Consider the following 21,580-nt stretch of genomic DNA (forward strand, 5'->3'; position numbering starts at 1 on the left):
CACGATTGAAATTGATAAAAAACAAAACAAAAAAAGATCACAGATGACATCTGGTTTGATGCAGATTGTAAAATTATAAGGATAAAATCTAGAACACTATGCAACCGAAAGCACAGAGACCCAAATAATGGTGAATTAGGCCTTCATTACTGTGAGACTTTAAAACTCTATAAACGTACACTCCGAACCAAAAAAGCACAGTACAACAGCAAGCAGCTGACACTAATTGAGGTCCATAAACACAAACAACTTCTGGCAAAATTGGAAAAATGTCAGAACAACACCAAATTCATGAGAAGTTGAATGGATTAGAAAAAGCTATAAAGGACAACCAAAATCCGTTAGACTCCCCAATTACTGACCAGGAGCTCTATAAGAAACTTCAGGCCCTCAAATTTAAAAAAGCATGTGGACCTGATGGCATCCTAAATGAGATGCTCAAACTCACTAGTGCAAAATTTAAATTGGCTATATTAAAACGGTTTAATTTGATCCTGAGTGTAGGCTATTTCCCTGACATCTGGAATCAAAGACTCATAACCCCAATCTTTAAGAACGGAGACAAATTTGACCCTAACAATTACAGAGGCATTTGTGTGAACAGTAACCTGGGGAACGTTTTCTATAGTATTACAAATGTAAGAGTTCTAGACTTCCTTAATAAGCACAATGTCTTGAGTAAAAGACAAATCGGATTTATACCAAAACATTGCATGGCTATACTTACACTCTACACACCCTGATTGATAAGCATGTCCACTAAAATAATACCAAAATATACGCTTGCTTTATCGACTTCCAAAAAGCATTTGATTCTATTTGGCATACAGGACTGTTCTACAAAGTTATTGAAAGTGGTGTAGGGGGTAAAACATGACATAATTAAATCAATGTCTACTGGCAATACATGCAACAATTGGCAAGAAAATAACATAATTCTTTAACCAGGGGTGGGGCTTTCGCCAGGGTTGCAATCTGAGCCCTGCACTCTTCAATATTTACATCAACGAATTGGCCACTATTCAAAAAAAATCCTCAACTCTTGGTGATAGTCTCCACAATTCAGAGGTTTAATGCCAACTCTTCGCAGATGACCTATGCCTGCTGTCACTCACAGCACATGGCCAACAACAGAGCCTGGACCTGCTAGAGTAGTACTGCCAGACCTGGGCCCTGGCAGTAAACTAAAATAATGATTTTCTAGAGAAGATCCAGATCTCAGGGAATTAGACCAAAGTTCTCAATTGGTACAAAATATATACACTACTGCGCACACTACAATTACTGAGGTTTAAAAATAAGCTCAACTGGACACCTTAACGAGGCAGTGAATGAACCGAGCAGAGAGAGAAAGCACACAGGGCATTCTACACAATTAAACAACTAATTCAAATTTAAATACCTATTACAATTTGGCTAAAACTAATTGAATGTGTCATTGAACCAATTGCACTTTATGGCAGCGAGGTGTGGAGTCCACTTGCAAAACAACATTTCACGAAATGGGACAAACACCCCATTGAAACCCTGCATGCAGAGTTCTGTAAGATTCTTCTACATGTCCAGAGGAAAACTACACACAATGCATGCAGGACAGAATTAGGCCAATATCCACTAATAATTAAACTAAAAAAGAGCAATTAAGTTTTGGAAACATCTAAAATAGAGTGACCCCCTCACATATCATTACCAAGCCCTGCAATGCCAAGAGCTGAGCAAAGAAAAGAGTCCCCTCATCCAGCTGGTCCTGGGGCTGAGTTCACTAACCTGTTCTACTAACACACTGAAGCCTCAGTCCCCTCATCCAGCTGGTCCTGGGGCTGAGTTCACTAACCTGTTCTACTAACACACTGAAGCCTCAGTCCCCTCATCCAGCTGGTCCTGGGGCTGAGTTCACTAACCTGTTCTACTAACACACTGAAGCCTCAGTCCCCTCATCCAGCTGGTCCTGGTCCTGAGTTCACTAACCTGTTCTACTAACACACTGAAGTCTCAGTCCCCTCATCCAGCTGGTCCTGAGTTCACTAACCTGTTCTACTAACACACTGAAGCCTCAGTCCCCTCATCCAGCTGGTCCTGGGGCTGAGTTCACTAACCTGTTCTACTAACACACTGAAGCCTCAGTCCCCTCATCCAGCTGGTCCTGGGGCTGAGTTCACTAACCTGTTCTACTAACACACTGAAGTCTCAGTCCCCTCATCCAGCTGGTCCTGAGTTCACTAACCTGTTCTACTAACACACTGAAGCCTCAGTCCCCTCATCCAGCTGGTCCTGGGGCTGAGTTCACTAACCTGTTCTACTAACACACTGAAGCCTCAGTCCCCTCATCCAGCTGGTCCTGGGCCTGAGTTCACAGACCTGTTCTACTAACACACTGAAGCCTCAGGACCAGAACATCCAGTCAATCAGAATAAACCAAATGACATCACAGTCAAAACAAAACTACATTGTTTTTTGGGAAACACAAAGCAAAATGCAGTGCTATGTGGCCCTAAATCAACAGTACACCGTGGCGAACTATATGACCATGGTTACTGATCAAAACCTTAGAAAAACCTTGACAAAGTACAAGCTCAGTGAGCACTGCCTTTTATTTTATTTCATCTTTATTTAACCAGGTAGGCTAGTTGAGAACAAGTTCTCATTTGCAACTGCGACCTGGCCAAGATAAAGCTTAGCAGTGTGAGCAGACAACACAGAGTTACACATGGAGTAAACAATTAACAAGTCAATAACACAGTACAAAAAAGGCGAGTCTATATACATTGTGTGCAAAAGGCATGAGGAGGTAGGCGAATAATTACAACCTTGCAGATTAGCACTGGAGTGATAAATGATCAGATGGTCATGTACAGGTAGAGATACTGGTGTGCAAAAGAGCAGAAAAGTAAATAAATAAAAACAGTGTGGGGATGAGGTAGGTGAAAATGGGTGGGTTATTTACCAATAGACTATGTACAGCTGCAGCGATCGGTTAGCTGCTCAGATAGCACATGTTTGAAGTTGGTGAGGGAGATAAAAGTCTCCAACTTCAGGGATTTTTGCAATTCGTTCCAGTCACAGGCAGCAGAGTACTGGAACGAAAGGCGGCCAAATGAGGTGTTGGTTTTAGGGATGATCAGTGAGATACACCTGCTGGAGCGCGTGCTACGGATGGGTGTTGCCATCGTGACCAGTGAACTGAGATAAGGCGGAGCTTTACCTAGCATGGACTTGTAGATGACCTGGAGCCAGTGGGTCTGGCAACGAATATGTAGCGAGGGCCAGCCGACTAGAGCATACAAGTCGCAGTGGTGGGTGGTACAAGGTGCTTTAGTGATAAAACGGATGGCACTGTGATAAACTGCATCCAGTTTGCTGAGTAGAGTGTTGGAGGCAATTTTGTAGATGACATCGCCGAAGTCGAGGATCGGTAGGATAGTCAGTTTTACTAGGGTAAGTTTGGCGGCGTGAGTGAAGGAGGCTTTGTTGCGGAATAGAAATCCGACTCTTGATTTGATTTTCGATTGGAGATGTTTGATATGAGTCTGGAAGGAGAGTTTACAGTCTAGCCAGACACCTAGGTACTTATAGGTGTCCACATATTCAAGGTCGGAACCATCCAGGGTGGTGATGCTCGTCGGGCATGCGGGTGCAGGCAGCGATCGGTTGAAAAGCATGCATTTGGTTTTACTAGCGTTTAAGAGCAGTTGGAGGCCACGGAAGGAGTGTTGTATGGCATTGAAGCTCGTTTGGAGGTTTGCCATTGAGAAGGGTAGACACAGGAAAACCTGGCTCCCTGTAGAGGAAAGGCTGTGCAACCACTGCACCACAGCAGAACCTGGCTCCCTGTAGAGGAAAGGCTGTGCAACCACTGCACCACAGCAGAACCTGTCTCCCTGTAGAGGAAAGGCTGTGTAACCACTGCACCACAGCAGAACCTGGCTCCATGTAGAGGAAAGGCTGTCCAACCACTGCACCACAGCAGAACCTGAGACAGAGCTGCATTTCCTGACTAAATGCCCAAAATATTATGCAATCTGAGAGTGTCATTTCCCCGAATTTGAAACCCTTCTTCAAGGTTTCAAAGACCTCTCTGATGAAGATAGGCTACCCGTCCTGTTGGGGGAGGACGCAGAGAGCTGTGGGTTGGCAGCGCACTACATTGTTGCCTGCCATAAGATGAGGGACAGTGTCTGACAGACCAATCAACCTGCACATGTCCTCTACTGTATACGTATTGTTATTGTTCAATGTCTGGTTATTTTGACCTGTTGTCCCGTTGACAATTTTTATTCTTATTATTTTCATGTTGTACATTTACATTTACATTTAAGTCATTTAGCAGACGCTCTTATCCAGAGCGACTTACAAATTGGTGAATTCACCTTCTGACATCCAGTGGAACAGCCACTTTACAATAGTGCATCTAAATCATTCAGGGGGGGTGGTGAGAAGGATTACTTATCCTATCCTAGGTATTCCTTGAAGAGGTGGGGTTTCAGGTGTCTCCGGAAGGTGGTGATTGACTCCGCTGTCCTGGAGTCGTGAGGGAGTTTGTTCCACCATTGGGGGGCCAGAGCAGCGAACAGTTTTGACTGGGCTGAGCGGGAACTGTACTTCCTCAATGGTAGGGAGGCGAGCAGGCCAGAGGTGGATGAACGCAGTGCCCTTGCTTGGGTGTAGGGCCTGATCAGAGCCTGGAGGTACTGCGGTGCCGTTCCCCTCACAGCTCCGTAGGCAAGCACCATGGTCTTGTAGCGGATGCGAGCTTCAACTGGAAGCCAGTGGAGAGAGCGGAGGAGCGGGGTGACGTGAGAGAACTTGTGAAGGTTGAACACCAGACGGGCTGCGGCGTTCTGGATGAGTTGTAGGGGTTTAATGGCACAGGCAGGGAGCCCAGCCAACAGCGAGTTGCAGTAATCCAGACGGGAGATGACAAGTGCCTGGATTAGGACCTGCGCCGCTTCCTGTGTGAGGCAGGGTCGTACTCTGCGGATGTTGTAGAGCATGAACCTACAGGAACGGGCCACCGCCATGATGTTGGTTGAGAACGACAGGGTGTTGTCCAGGATCACGCCAAGGTTCTTAGCGCTCTGGGAGGAGGACACAATGGAGTTGTCAACCGTGATGGCGAGATCATGGAACGGGCAGTCCTTCCCCGGGAGGAAGAGCAGCTCCGTCTTGCCGAGGTTCAGCTTGAGGTGGTGATCCGTCATCCACACTGATATGTCTGCCAGACATGCAGAGATGCGATTCGCCACCTGGTTGTAAATATCAAAAGTAAGCTTTGGCAACATGTACATTGTTACATCATGCCAATAAAGCACATTGAATTTAATTTAATTGAGAGACAGAGTGACAGACAGAGAGAGGGAGAGAGAGGGAGAGAAATGGAGAGAGAGAGAGAGAAAGAGAGAGAGAGAGAGAGAGAGATGGACAGAGAGAGACAGACAGAGAGAGAGACAGACAGAGAGAGGGAGAGAGAGAGAGTGAGAGAGCGAGAGAGACGGAGAGAGAGAGAGAGAGAGAGAGAGAGAGACAGAGAGAGAGAGAGAGAGAGAGAGAGAGAGAGAGACACAGAGAGAGAGAGAGAGAGAGAGAGAGAGACAGAGAGAGACAGAGAGAGAGAGAGAGAGAGAGGGGGCAGAGCAGTTCTTTCTTTTTGCTCACCCAGCCGTGACTAAAGGTTTGGAGGAGATGACATCGGCATCCACATGCACCCCCCCTCACTACCATCATTCTCCTCTCTGCAACCTCATGGGAAAGAGAGAGAGAGAGAGAGAGAGAGAGAGAGAGAGACTGCAAAGCTTTTAAATAGCCTGACTGTAATACCCCCCTCTCTTTGCTTGCGTCCTAAATGGTACCCTTTACAGTGCACCAGTTTTTAACCACAGGGTTCTGGTGTAGTGATGTAGATGTAGTGCAACGAGTGTACAGAACATTAAGGACACCTTCCTAATATTTAGTTGCAATCCACTTTTGCCGTAGAACAGACTTAATTTGTCCTCCTCTCCTCCCTCTCTTCCCTCTACCTCCCTCTCTTCCCTCTACCTCCCTCTCTTCCCCCTACCTCCCTCTCTTCCCCCTACCTCCCTCTTCTCCTCCTCTCCTCCTCTCCTCCCTCTCTTCCCCCTACCTCCCTCTCTTCCCCCTACCTCCCTCTTCTCCTCCTCTCCTCCTCTCCTCCTCTCCTCCCTCTACCTCCCTCTTCTCCTCCTCTCCTCCCTCTCTTCCCTCTACCTCCCTCTTCTCCTCCTCTCCTCCCTCTCTTCCCTCTACCTCCCTCTTCTCCTCCTCTCCTCCCTCTCTTCCCTCTACCTCCCTCTTCTCCTCCTCTCCTCCCTTTCTTCCCTCTACCTCCATCCTCTCCTCCTCTCCTCCCTCTCTTCCCTCTACCTCCATCCTCTCCTCCTCTCCTCCCTCTCTTCCCTCTACCTCCATCCTCTCCTCCTCTCCTCCCTCTCTTCCCTCTACCTCCATCCTCTCCTCCTCTCCTCCCTCTCTTCCCTCTACCTCCCTCTTCTCCTCCTCTCCTCCCTCTCTTCCCTCTACCTCCCTCTTCTCCTCCTCTCCTCGTCTCCTCCCTCTCTTCCCTCTACCTCCCTCTTCTCCTCTTCTCCTCCTCTCCTCCCTCTCTTCCCTCTACCTCCCTCTTCTCCTCCTCTCCTCCCTCTCTTCCCTCTACCTCCCTCTTCTCCTCCTCTCCTCCTCTCCTCCCTCTCTTCCCTCTACCTCCCTATTCTCCTCCTCTCCTCCCTCTTCTCCTCTTCTCCTCCTCTCCTCCCTCTCTTCCCTCTACCTCCCTCTTCTCCTCCTCTCCTCCCTCTCTTCCCTCTACCTCCCTCTTCTCCTCCTCTCCTCGTCTCTCTCTGACCTCTACCTCTCTCCTTCCCCCTCCTCTCTCTCCTCTCTCTGACCTCTCTCCTTCCCCCTCCTCTCTTCTCGTCTGACCTCTATCCTCTCCCTCTATTTCTTTCTCATGTTCCTGTTTCTTTCTGGAGAGAGTCAAAGTTAAGAGCGAGGTGCAGTTAATCACTGAGTGCTTCATTGTAATGAATTTTTAATGACCCACATTGTTTAGAGAGTGACCTATATAGAATAGGGACATAAGGATTCACATTGTTTAGAGAGTGACCTATATAGAATAGGGACATAAGGATTCACATTGTTTAGAGAGTGACCTATATAGAATAGGGACATAAGGATTCACATTGTTTAGAGAGTGACCTATATAGAATAGGGACATAAGGATTCACATTGTTTAGAGAGTGACCTATATAGAATAGGGACATAAGGATTCACATTGTTTAGAGAGTGACCTATATAGAATAGGGACATAAGGATTCACATTGTTTAGAGAGTGACCTATATAGAATAGGGACATAAGGATTCACATTGTTTAGAGAGTGACCTATATAGAATAGGGACATAAGGATTCACATTGTTTAGAGAGTGACCTATATAGAATAGGGACATAAGGATTCACATTGTTTAGGGAGTGACCTATATAGAATAGGGACATAAGGATTCAGTTCTGATGTTACTCCAGACATTAATTAATGATCATAGAAATGATGTCCGTAAAGAGGACACAGGGCTCTCTCTGTGAACCCCATCTGAACTGATTCTCATGTGTACACACACACACACACACACACACACACACACACACACACACACACACACACACACACACACACACACACACACACACACACACACACACACACACACACACACACACACTTTTACAAGCACACACACACACACACACATATGCGGCAGGGTAGCCTAGTGGTTAGATCGTTGGACTAGTAACCGGAAGGTTGCGAGTTCAAACCCCCGAGCTGACAAGGTACAAATCTGTCGTTCTACCCCTGAACAGGCAGTTAACCCACTGTTCCCAGGCCGTCATTGAAAATAAGAATTTGTTCTTAACTGACTTGCCTGGTTAAATAAAGGTAAAGGTGTGTGTTCTGTCTTCCCTCCCGTTGGGTTGTACAGGACAGGTGTGTGTGTTCTGTCTTCCCTCCCGTTGGGTTGTACAGGACAGGTGTGTGTGTGTGTGTTCTGTCTTCCCTCCCGTTGGGTTGTACAGGACAGGTGTGTGTGTGTGTTCTGTCTTCCCTCCCGTTGGGTTGTACAGGACAGGTGTGTGTGCTCTTCCCTCCCGTTGGGTTGTACAGGACAGGTGTGTGTGTGCTTTTCCCTCCCGTTGGGTTGTACAGGACAGGTGTGTGTGCTCTTCCCTCCCGTTGGGTTGTACAGGACAGGTGTGTGCTCTTCCCTCCCGTTGGGTTGTACAGGACAGGTGTGTGTGCTCTTCCCTCCCGTTGGGTTGTACAGGACAGGTGTGTGTGCTCTTCCCTCCCGTTGGGTTGTACAGGACAGGTGTGTGTGTGTCTTCCCTCCCGTTGGGTTGTACAGGACAGGTGTGTGTGTGTCTTCCCTCCCGTTGGGTTGTACAGGACAGGTGTGTGTGTGTCTTCCCTCCCGTTGGGTTGTACAGGACAGGTGTGTGTGTGTCTTCCCTCCCGTTGGGTTGTACAGGACAGGTGTGTGTCTGTCTTCCCTCCCGTTGGGTTGTACAGGACAGGTGTGTGTCTGTCTTCCCTCCCGTTGGGTTGTACAGGACAGGTGTGTGTCTGTCTTCCCTCCCGTTGGGTTGTACAGGACAGGTGTGTGCGTGTGTTCTGTCTTCCCTCCCGTTGGGTTGTACAGGACAGGTGTGTGTGCTCTTCCCTCCCGTTGGGTTGTACAGGGTGTGTGTGTGCTCTTCCCTCCCGTTGGGTTGTACAGGACAGGTGTGTGTGTGCTCTTCCCTCCCGTTGGGTTGTACAGGACAGGTGTGTGTGTGTCTTCCCTCCCGTTGGGTTGTACAGGACAGGTGTGTGTGTGCTCTTCCCTCCCGTTGGGTTGTACAGGACGTGTGTGTGTGTTCTTCCCTCCCGTTGGGTTGTACAGGACAGGTGTGTGCGTGTGTTCTGTCTTCCCTCCCGTTGGGTTGTACAGGACAGGTGTGTGTGCTCTTCCCTCCCGTTGGGTTGTACAGGGTGTGTGTGTGCTCTTCCCTCCCGTTGGGTTGTACAGGACAGGTGTGTGTGTGCTCTTCCCTCCCGTTGGGTTGTACAGGACAGGTGTGTGTGTGCTCTTCCCTCCCGTTGGGTTGTACAGGACAGGTGTGTGTGTGCTCTTCCCTCCCGTTGGGTTGTACAGGACAGGTGTGTGTGTGTGCTCTTCCCTCCCGTTGGGTTGTACAGGACGTGTGTGTGTGCTCTTCCCTCCCGTTGGGTTGTACAGGGTGTGTGTGTGCTCTTCCCTCCCGTTGGGTTGTACAGGACAGGTGTGTGTGCTCTTCCCTCCCGTTGGGTTGTACAGGACAGGTGTGTGTGTGTGTTCTGTCTTCCCTCCCGTTGGGTTGTACAGGACGTGTGTGTGTGCTCTTCCCTCCCGTTGGGTTGTACAGGACGTGTGTGTGTGCTCTTCCCTCCCGTTGGGTTGTACAGGACGTGTGTGTGTGCTCTTCCCTCCCGTTGGGTTGTACAGGACGTGTGTGTGTGCTCTTCCCTCCCGTTGGGTTGTACAGGACGTGTGTGTGTGCTCTTCCCTCCCGTTGGGTTGTACAGGACAGGTGTGTGTGTGCTCTTCCCTCCCGTTGGGTTGTACAGGACGTGTGTGTGTGCTCTTCCCTCCCGTTGGGTTGTACAGGACGTGTGTGTGTGCTCTTCCCTCCCGTTGGGTTGTACAGGACGTGTGTGTGTGCTCTTCCCTCCCGTTGGGTTGTACAGGACAGGTGTGTGTGCTCTTCCCTCCCGTTGGGTTGTACAGGACAGGTGTGTGTGCTCTTCCCTCCCGTTGGGTTGTACAGGACGTGTGTGTGTGCTCTTCCCTCCCGTTGGGTTGTACAGGACAGGTGTGTGTGCTCTTCCCTCCCGTTGGGTTGTACAGGACGTGTGTGTGTGCTCTTCCCTCCCGTTGGGTTGTACAGGACGTGTGTGTGTGCTCTTCCCTCCCGTTGGGTTGTACAGGACAGGTGTGTGTGCTCTTCCCTCCCGTTGGGTTGTACAGGACGTGTGTGTGTGCTCTTCCCTCCCGTTGGGTTGTACAGGACGTGTGTGTGTGCTCTTCCCTCCCGTTGGGTTGTACAGGACGTGTGTGTGTGCTCTTCCCTCCCGTTGGGTTGTACAGGACGTGTGTGTGTGCTCTTCCCTCCCGTTGGGTTGTACAGGACGTGTGTGTGTGCTCTTCCCTCCCGTTGGGTTGTACAGGACAGGTGTGTGTGTTCTGTCTTCCCTCCCGTTGGGTTGTACAGGACAGGTGTGTGTGTTCTGTCTTCCCTCCCGTTGGGTTGTACAGGACAGGTGTGTGTGTGCTCTTCCCTCCCGTTGGGTTGTACAATTTTTTCCTCGCCATGATCCTGATGCTCTGTTCTGCAGGTATGGAGTACTAGAGAGCACTGAACACACCACTGATTGGCTTTAACCCCTGACCTCTGACCTCTTATCCCTGGGTGTGTTCGAGGGGATGCCCAGGGTAGTCCGGCGGAAGCGATGGCATCATGTGACCTCCCGTACTTCTGCCCTCGCTGCGGAGATGACAAGCGTTTCGACAGCGTACCTGCCCTCCGGTCCCACCTGGTCAGCCGACACACCTATGAGACCCTCCTGGTTCTGTCTCAGGCCCGGGCCAGGAGCTCCAGCCCAGGAACTCTGCTGCCACTCCTCCCCCACGACGTGGCCCAGCCGAAGCACCCCGTCCTGGGCTCGGAGAGGGAGAGACTCCCTTTCCCTCTGGCCTGCCTGGATCTAGCGTCCTCCTCTGCCTCCACCCAGCTACTCATTGAGATGTTGACCAGGAGAGACCAGGGAGGAGGGTCATCTGGTCCTGGTAATTCTGCTGGTCCTGTAGCTACCTCCTCCTCTACTGCACCTCCTCACAGCACCACGGCCCTGGTCCTGCCTGATTTGGGGCTGAGAGGCCTAGGCCGCCGGTGGCTGGGGCCAAGCCTGGGCCTGGAGTTTGGGCTCTGCCTGGACGAGAGCCTCACTCTGGGGCTGGGGATTGACGAGAGGCTGGGGGTGGAGAGGAGTATCGCCAGGACGTTTGCCGAGGTGGAGGAGAGGGTGTCCCAGCATGTTGGCTGTCTGAGGGCGGAGCTAGAGCGTCGAGAGGCGGAGTTAGAGCATGAGAGGCGGGATGCGGCGCGGCTGGAGAGGGAGAAGGAGGAGCTGGAGGACCAGGCTTCCCATCTCTCCCGGCAGGTGGCGGTCTCCGTGGAGATGATGGCCACTCTGAAAAGAGATCTGCAGGGGAAGGACCAGGAGCTGTGTCGCAAGCAGCAGTGAGTGATTATAACGCTTCATAACATCCTTATAACACTTCATAATGTCTACATACGGCAGCCATAAGAGTGATACAACACAAGTCAAGCAGAAACCTACTGTTGCATTATGGTATGCGTAGTCCCATGTCTACTGTTGCATTATGGTATGCGTAGTCCCATGTCTACTGTTGCATTATGGTATGTGTAGTCCCATATCTACTGTTGCATTATGGTATGTGTAGTCCCATGTCTACTTTTGCATTATGGTATGTGTAGTCCCATATCTACTGTTGCATTATGGTATGTGTTGTCCCATGTCTACTGTTGTATTAAGATATGTGTAGTCTCATGTTAATTTTGTATTAAGGTATGTGTAGTCCCATGTCTACTGTTGCATTATGGTATGTGTAGTCTAATGTTAATTTTGTATTAAGTTATGTGTAGTCCCATGTCTACTGTTGCATTGTGGTATGTGTAGTCCCGTGTCTACTGTTGCATTGTGGTATGTGTAGTCCTATGTCTACTGTTGCATTATGGTATGTGTAGTCCCATGTCTGCTGTTGCATTATGGTATGTGTAGTCCCATGTCTACTGTTGCATTATGGTATGTGTAGTCTAATGTTAATTTTGTATTAAGGTATGTGTAGTCTAATGTTAATTTTGTATTAAGGTATGTGTAGTCCCATGTCTACTGTTGCATTGTGGTATGTGTAGTCCCGTGTCTACTGTTGCATTGTGGTATGTGTAGTCCCATGTCTACTGTTGCATTATGGTATGCGTAGTCCCATGTCTACTGTTGCATTATGGTAGGTGTAGTCCCATGTCTACTGTTGCATTATGGTATGTGTAGTCCCATGTCTACTGTTGCATTATGGTATGTGTAGTCCCATGTCTACTGCTGCATTATGGTATGTGTAGTCTAATGTTAATTTTGTATTAAGGTATGTGTAGTCCCATGTCTACTGTTGCATTGTGGTATGTGTAGTCCCATGTCTACTGTTGCATTGTGGTATGTCTAGTCCCATGCCTGTTGTTGCCGTGGATGATGTCGTGTCTTTGGCTATACCGGATTAAGTGATATGACATGCTATTCTATAAAATAATTTCTGCGTAATTAATATTACCTGATTGAGCAAATCATGTAAATGTAATTAACTAGAGAGTCGGGGCACCACTAAATAATATTTATATTCTAGGGGGAGCCAGAGTAGCTTACCGGGTAGTTTACCAAGCAAGAGCAGCCCAGACACTCTTTGACTGGAACTAGCATTTGAAATGTAACATTTATGTTTTATGTTTACAAATATCTCTGGTGTTATTAGCTAGCTACATGTCAGGCTAGTCTGGTGTTATTAGCTAGCTACATGTCAGGCTAGGCTGGTGTTATTAGCTATCTACATGTCAGGCAAGTTTGGTGTTATTAGCTAGCTACATGTCAGGCTAGTCGGGTGTTATTAGCTAGCTACATGTCAGGCTAGTCGGGTGTTATTAGCTAGCTACATGTCAGGCTAGTCTGGTGTTATTAGCTAGCTACATGTCAGGCTAGTCTGGTGTTATTAGCTAGCTACATGTCAGGCTAGTCTGGTGTTATTAGCTATCTACATGTCAGGCTAGTTTGGTGTTATTAGCTATCTACATGTCAGGCTACTCTGGTGTTATTAGCTAGCTACATGTCCGGCTAGGCTGGTGTTATTAGCTAGCTACATGTCAGGCTAGTCTGGTGTTATTAGCTAGCTACATGTCAGGCTAGTCTGGTGTTATTAGCTAGCTACATGTCAGGCTAGTCTGGTGTTATTAGCTCGCTACATGTCCGGCTAGTCTGGTGTTATTAGCTCGCTACATGTCAAGCTAGTCTGGTGTTCTATGCCTGTTTATAATGCTAGCTACATGTCAGGCTAGTCTGGCATTCTATGCTTTACAAAGCTAAGTTTCAGCCACAGAAGCATAAGCAAACATTTCTCTCTATGCTAGCTTGAACAGCTCCTACAACTCAGGAGAAGGGGAAAAAAGAGTAGCTAAGATAGGGAGAAGTCTGTCCATAATAAAGTGCGGTCTACATTCTTAACACTATCAACAAGACAGGTCCTACAGGCCCTAGTTTCTACCTTCTTAACAACACTATCAACAAGGCAGGTCCTACAGGTCTTAGTTTCTAACTTCTTAACAACACTATCAACAAGGCAGGTCCTACAGGCCCTAGTTTCTACCTTCTTAACAACACTATCAACAAGGCAGGTCCTACAGGCCCTAGTTTCTACCTTCTTAACAACACTATCAACAAGGCAGGTCCTACAGGCCCTAGTTTCTACCTTCTTAACAACACTATCAACAAGGCAGTTCCTACAGGTCCTAGTTTCTACCTTCTTAACAACACTATCAACAAGGCAGGTCCTACAGGCCCTAGTTTCTACCTTCTTAACAACACTATCAACAAGGCAGGTCCTACAGGTCCTAGTTTCTACCTTCTTAACAACACTATCAACAAGGCAGGTCCTACAGGCCCGAGTTTCTACCATCTTAACAACACTATAACTATAAACAAGGCAGGTCCTATAGGCCCTAGTATTGTCGCACCTTGACTACTGTTCAGTGGTGTGGTCAGGTGCCTCAAAAGGGGTCTTAGAAAAACTGTTCCACATAACTGTTTCTAATAGATACATGACGTTACACGTTATTGTTCTTACTAGATAGAGGATTGTTCGTTATTCCATGCTATTGTTCCAGCTAGATACAGGATGTTCCATGTTATTGTTCCAGCTAGATACAGGATCTTCCATGTTATTGTTCCAGCTAGATACTGGATCTTCCATGTTATTGTTCCAGCTAGATACAGGATCTTCCATGTTATTGTTCCGACTAGATACAGGATCTTCCATGTTATTGTTCCAACTAGATACATGATCTTCCATGCTATTGTTCCAGCTAGATACAGGATCTTCCATGTTATTGTTATTGTTCCAGCTAGATACAGGATCTTCCATGTTATTGTTCCAGCTAGATACAGGATCTTCCATGTTATTGTTCCAGCTAGATACAGGATCTTCCATGTTATTGTTCCAGCTAGATACAGGATCTTCCATGTTATTGTTCCAGCTAGATACAGGATCTTCCATGTTATTGTTCCAGCTAGATACAGGATCTTCCATGTTATTGTTATTGTTCCAACTAGATACAGGATCTTCCATGTTATTGTTATTGTTCCAGCTAGATACAGGATCTTCCATGTTATTGTTCCAGCTAGATACAGGATCTTCCATGTTATTGTTCCAACTAGATACAGGATCTTCCATGTTATTGTTTCAGCTAGATACAGGATTTTCCATGTTATTGTTCCAACTAGTTACAGGATCTTCCATGTTATTGTTCCAGCTAGATACAGGATCTTCCATGTTATTGTTCCAACTAGATACAGGATCTTCCATGTTATTGTTCCAGCTAGATACAGGATCTTCCATGTTATTGTTTCAGCTAGATACAGGATCTTCCATGTTATTGTTCCAGCTACATACATGATCTTCCATGTTATTGTTCCAACTAGATACAGGATTTTCCATGTTATTGTTCCAACTAGATACAGGATCTTCCATGTTATTGTTCCAGCTAGATACAGGATCTTCCATGTTATTGTTCCTACTAGATACATGATCTTCCATGTTATTGTTCCAGCTAGATACAGGATCTTCCATGTTATTGTTATTGTTCCAACTAGATACAGGATCTTCCATGTTATTGTTCCAGCTAGATACAGGATCTTCCATGTTATTGTTCCTACTAGATACAGGATCTTCCATGTTATTGTTATTGTTCGAACTAGATACAGGATCTTCCATGTTATTGTTATTGTTCCAGCTAGATACTGGATCTTCCATGTTATTGTTCCAGCTAGATACAGGATCTTCCATGTTATTGTTATTGTTCCAGCTAGATACAGGATCTTCGATGTTATTGTTCCAACTAGATACAGGATCTTCCATGTTATTGTTCCAGCTAGATACAGGATCTTCCATGTTATTGTTATTGTTCCAGCTAGATACAGGATCTTCGATGTTATTGTTCCAACTAGATACAGGATCTTCCATGTTATTGTTCCAACTAGATACAGGATCTTCCATGTTATTGTTCCAGCTAGATACAGGATCTTCCATGTTATTGTTCCAGCTAGATACAGGATCTTCCATGTTATTGTTATTGTTCCAACTAGATACAGGATCTTCCATGTTATTGTTCCAGCTAGATACTGGATCTTCCATGTTATTGTTATTGTTCCAACTAGATACAGGATCTTCCATGTTATTGTTATTGTTCCAGCTAGATACTGGATCTTCCATGTTATTGTTCCTACTAGATACAGGATCTTCCATGTTATTGTTCCAACTAGATACTGGATCTTCCATGTTATTGTTCCTACTAGATACAGGATCTTCCATGTTATTGTTCCAACTAGATACTGGATCTTCCATGTTATTGTTCCAACTAGATACAGGATCTTCCATGTTCTTGTTCCAACTAGTTACAGGATCTTCCATGTTATTGTTCCAACTAGATACAGGATCTTCCATGTTATTGTTATTGTTCCAGCTAGATACAGGATCTTCCATGTTATTGTTCCAGCTAGATACAGGATCTTCCATGTTATTGTTCCAACTAGTTACAGGATCTTCCATGTTATTGTTCCAACTAGATACAGGATCTTCCATGTTATTGTTCCTACTAGTTACAGGATCTTCCATGTTATTGTTCCAGCTAGATACAGGATCTTCCATGTTATTGTTCCTACTAGTTACAGGATCTTCCATGTTATTGTTATTGTTCCTACTAGTTACAGGATCTTCCATGTTATTGTTATTGTTCCAGCTAGATACAGGATCTTCCATGTTATTGTTCCAGCTAGATACAGGATCTTCCATGTTATTGTTCCAACTAGATACAGGATCTTCCATGTTATTGTTCCAACTAGATACAGGATCTTCCATGTTATTGTTCCAGCTAGATACAGGATCTTCCATGTTATTGTTCCAGCTAGATACAGGATCTTCCATGTTATTGTTCCAGCTAGATACTGGATCTTCCATGTTATTGTTATTGTTCCAACTAGATACAGGATCTTCCATGTTATTGTTATTGTTCCAGCTAGATACTGGATCTTCCATGTTATTGTTCCAACTAGATACAGGATCTTCCATGTTATTGTTCCAACTAGTTACAGGATCTTCCATGTTATTGTTATTGTTCCTACTAGTTACAGGATCTTTCATGTTATTGTTATTGTTCCAGCTAGATACAGGATCTTCCATGTTATTGTTCCAGCTAGATACAGGATCTTCCATGTTATTGTTATTGTTCCAGCTAGATACAGGATCTTCCATGTTATTGTTCCAGCTAGATACAGGATCTTCCATGTTATTGTTCCAGCTAGATACTGGCCCTAGTTTCTACCTTCTTAACAACACTATCAACAAGGCAGGTCCTACAGGCCCTAGTTTCTAACTTCTTAACAACACTAACAACAAGGCAGGTCCTACAGGCCCTAGTTTCTACCTTCTTAACAACACTATCAACAAGGCAGGTCCTACAGGTCCTAGTTTCTACCATCTTAACAACACTATCAACAAGGCAGGTCCTACAGGCCCGAGTTTCTACCATCTTAACAACACTATAACTATAAACAAGGCAGGTCCTATAGGCCCTAGTATTGTCGCACCTTGACTACTGTTCAGTGGTGTGGTCAGGTGCCTCAAAAGGGGTCTTAGAAAAACTGTTCCACATAATTGTTTCTAATAGATACATGACATTACACGTTATTGTTCTTACTAGATAGAGGATTGTTCGTTATTCCATGCTATTGTTCCAGCTAGATACAGGATCTTCCATGTTATTGTTCCAGCTAGATACAGGATCTTCCATGTTATTGTTCCAGCTAGATACAGGATCTTCCATGTTATTGTTCCAGCTAGATACAGGATCTTCCATGTTATTGTTCCGACTAGATACAGGATCTTCCATGTTATTGTTCCAGCTAGATACAGGATCTTCCATGTTATTATTCCAGCTAGATACAGGATCTTCCATGTTATTGTTATTGTTCCAACTAGATACAGGATCTTCCATGTTATTGTTATTGTTCCAGCTAGATACAGGATCTTCCATGTTATTGTTCCAGCTAGATACAGGATCTTCCATGTTATTGTTCCAGCTAGATACAGGATCTTCCATGTCATTGTTCCAGCTAGATACAGGATCTTCCATGTTATTGTTCCAGCTAGATACTGGATCTTCCATGTTATTGTTATTGTTCCAACTAGATACAGGATCTTCCATGTTATTGTTATTGTTCCTACTAGTTACAGGATCTTCCATGTTATTGTTATTGTTCCAGCTAGATACTGCATCTTCCATGTTATTGTTCCAACTAGATACAGGATCTTCCATGTTATTGTTCCAACTAGTTACAGGATCTTCCATGTTATTGTTATTGTTCCTACTAGTTACAGGATCTTCCATGTTATTGTTATTGTTCCAGCTAGATACAGGATCTTCCATGTTATTGTTCCAGCTAGATACAGGATCTTCCATGTTATTGTTATTGTTCCAGCTAGATACAGGATCTTCCATGTTATTGTTCCAGCTAGATACAGGATCTTCCATGTTATTGTTCCAGCTAGATACAGGATCTTCCATGTTATTGTTCCAGCTAGATACAGGATCTTCCATGTTATTGTTATTGTTCCAACTAGATACAGGATCTTCCATGTTATTGTTATTGTTCCAGCTAGATACAGGATCTTCCATGTTATTGTTCCAGCTAGATACTGGATCTTCCATGTTATTGTTATTGTTCCAACTAGATACAGGATCTTCCATGTTATTGTTATTGTTCCTACTAGTTACAGGATCTTCCATGTTATTGTTCCAGCTAGATACTGGATCTTCCATGTTATTGTTCCAACTAGATACAGGATCTTCCATGTTATTGTTCCAACTAGTTACAGGATCTTCCATGTTATTGTTATTGTTCCAGCTAGATACAGGATCTTCCATGTTATTGTTCCAGCTAGATACAGGATCTTCCATGTTATTGTTATTGTTCCAGCTAGATACAGGATCTTCCATGTTATTGTTCCAGCTAGATACAGGATCTTCCATGTTATTGTTCCAGCTAGATACTGGATCTTCCATGTTATTGTTATTGTTCCAACTAGATACACGATCTTCCATGTTATTGTTATTGTTCCAGCTAGATACTGGATCTTCCATGTTATTGTTCCAGCTAGATACAGGATCTTCCATGTTATTGTTCCGACTAGATACAGGATCTTCCATGTTATTGTTCCAACTAGATACATGAACTTCCATGCTATTGTTCCAGCTAGATACAGGATCTTCCATGTTATTGTTATTGTTCCAGCTAGATACAGGATCTTCCATGTTATTGTTCCAGCTAGATACAGGATCTTCCATGTTATTGTTCCAGCTAGATACAGGATCTTCCATGTTATTGTTCCAACTAGATACAGGATCTTCCATGTTATTGTTCCAGCTAGATACAGGATCTTCCATGTTATTGTTCCAGCTAGATACAGGATCTTCCATGTTATTGTTATTGTTCCAACTAGATACAGGATCTTCCATGTTATTGTTATTGTTCCAGCTAGATACAGGATCTTCCATGTTATTGTTCCAGCTAGATACAGGATCTTCCATGTTATTGTTCCAATTAGATACAGGATCTTCCATGTTATTGTTTCAGCTAGATACAGGATTTTCCATGTTATTGTTCCAACTAGATACAGGATCTTCCATGTTATTGTTCCAGCTAGATACAGGATCTTCCATGTTATTGTTCCTACTAGATACATGATCTTCCATGTTATTGTTCCAGCTAGATACAGGATCTTCCATGTTATTGTTATTGTTCCAACTAGATACAGGATCTTCCATGTTATTGTTCCAGCTAGATACAGGATCTTCCATGTTATTGTTCCTACTAGATACAGGATCTTCCATGTTATTGTTATTGTTCGAACTAGATACAGGATCTTCCATGTTATTGTTATTGTTCCAGCTAGATACAGGATCTTCCATGTTATTGTTCCAGCTAGATACAGGATCTTCCATGTTATTGTTATTGTTCCAGCTAGATACAGGATCTTCGATGTTATTTTTCCAACTAGATACAGGATCTTCCATGTTATTGCTCCAGCTAGATACAGGATCTTCCATGTTATTGTTCCAGCTAGATACAGGATCTTCCATGTTATTGTTCCAGCTAGATACAGGATCTTCGATGTTATTGTTCCAACTAGATACAGGATCTTCCATGTTATTGTTCCAACTAGATACAGGATCTTCCATGTTATTGTTCCAGCTAGATACAGGATCTTCCATGTTATTGTTCCAGCTAGATACAGGATCTTCCATGTTATTGTTATTGTTCCAACTAGATACAGGATCTTCCATGTTATTGTTATTGTTCCAGCTAGATACAGGATCTTCCATGTTATTGTTCCAGCTAGATACAGGATCTTCCATGTTATTGTTCCAGCTAGATACTGGTTCTTCCATGTTATTGTTATTGTTCCAACTAGATACAGGATCTTCCATGTTATTGTTATTGTTCCAGCTAGATACTGGATCTTCCATGTTATTGTTCCAACTAGATACAGGATCTTCCATGTTATTGTTCCAACTAGTTACAGGATCTTCCATGTTATTGTTCCAGCTAGATACAGGATCTTCCATGTTATTGTTCCTACTAGATACAGGATCTTCCATGTTATTGTTCCAACTAGATACTGGATCTTCCATGTTCTTGTTCCAACTAGTTACAGGATCTTCCATGTTATTGTTCCAACTAGTTACAGGATCTTCCATGTTATTGTTCCAGCTAGATACAGGATCTTCCATGTTATTGTTATTGTTCCAACTAGATACAGGATCTTCCATGTTATTGTTATTGTTCCAGCTAGATACAGGATCTTCCATGTTATTGTTCCTACTAGATACAGGATCTTCCATGTTATTGTTCCAACTAGATACAGGATCTTCCATGTTATTGTTCCAACTAGTTACAGGATCTTCCATGTTCTTGTTCCAACTAGTTACAGGATCTTCCATGTTATTGTTCCAACTAGTTACAGGATCTTCCATGTTATTGTTCCAACTAGATACAGGATCTTCCATGTTATTGTTATTGTTCCAACTAGATACAGGATCTTCCATGTTATTGTTATTGTTCCTACTAGATACAGGATCTTCCATGTTATTGTTCCAACTAGATACAGGATCTTCCATGTTATTGTTCCAACTAGTTACAGGATCTTCCATGTTCTTGTTCCAACTAGTTACAGGATCTTCCATGTTATTGTTCCAACTAGTTACAGGATCTTCCATGTTATTGTTCCAACTAGATACAGGATCTTCCATGTTATTGTTATTGTTCCAGCTAGATACAGGATCTTCCATGTTATTGTTCCAGCCAGATACAGGATCTTCCATGTTATTGTTCCAACTAGTTACAGGATCTTCCATGTTATTGTTCCAACTAGATACAGGATCTTCCATGTTATTGTTCCTACTAGTTACAGGATCTTCCATGTTATTGTTCCAGCTAGATACAGGATCTTCCATGTTATTGTTCCAGCTAGATACAGGATCTTCCATGTTATTGTTCCAACTAGATACAGGATCTTCCATGTTATTGTTCCAACTAGTTACAGGATCTTCCATGTTATTGTTCCAGCTAGATACAGGATCTTCCATGTTATTGTTATTGTTCCAGCTAGATACACGATGTTCCATGTTATTGTTCCAACTAGATACAGGATCTTCCATGTTATTGTTATTGTTCCAGCTAGATACAGGATCTTCCATGTTATTGTTATTGTTCCAGCTAGATACTGGATCTTCCATGTTATTGTTCCAACTAGATACAGGATCTTCCATGTTATTGTTATTGTTCCAGCTAGATACAGGATCTTCCATGCTATTGTTCCAACTAGATACAGGATCTTCCATGTTATTGTTCCAACTAGATACTGGATCTTCCATGTTATTGTTCCAACTAGATACAGGATCTTCCATGTTATTGTTCCAGCTAGATACAGGATCTTCCATGTTATTGTTCCAACTAGATACAGGATCTTCCATGTTATTGTTATTGTTCCAGCTAGATACAGGATCTTCCATGCTATTGTTCCAACTAGATACAGGATCTTCCATGTTATTGTTCCAACTAGATACTGGATCTTCCATGTTATTGTTCCAACTAGATACAGG

At 44.4% G+C, this 21,580-nt stretch overlaps 1 protein-coding gene across 1 annotated transcript in view; it reads left to right on the top strand.

The window, feature by feature from the left end:
* The window catches only part of LOC135516519 (F-box only protein 41-like), a 61,477-nt gene that overhangs the window by 3,400 nt on the left and 36,497 nt on the right, over positions 1 to 21,580 (top strand). Inside the window, exon 2 of the mRNA XM_064940866.1 lies at positions 10,419 to 11,323. Coding sequence (XP_064796938.1) covers positions 10,533 to 11,323 — 791 coding nt within the window. The 5' untranslated portion in view covers positions 10,419 to 10,532. The remainder of the gene's footprint in view (positions 1 to 10,418; positions 11,324 to 21,580) is intronic.

This window comes from Oncorhynchus masou, chromosome 27, assembly GCF_036934945.1.
Source record: "Oncorhynchus masou masou isolate Uvic2021 chromosome 27, UVic_Omas_1.1, whole genome shotgun sequence".
In the NCBI taxonomy this organism is placed as follows: Eukaryota; Metazoa; Chordata; class Actinopteri; order Salmoniformes; family Salmonidae; genus Oncorhynchus; species Oncorhynchus masou.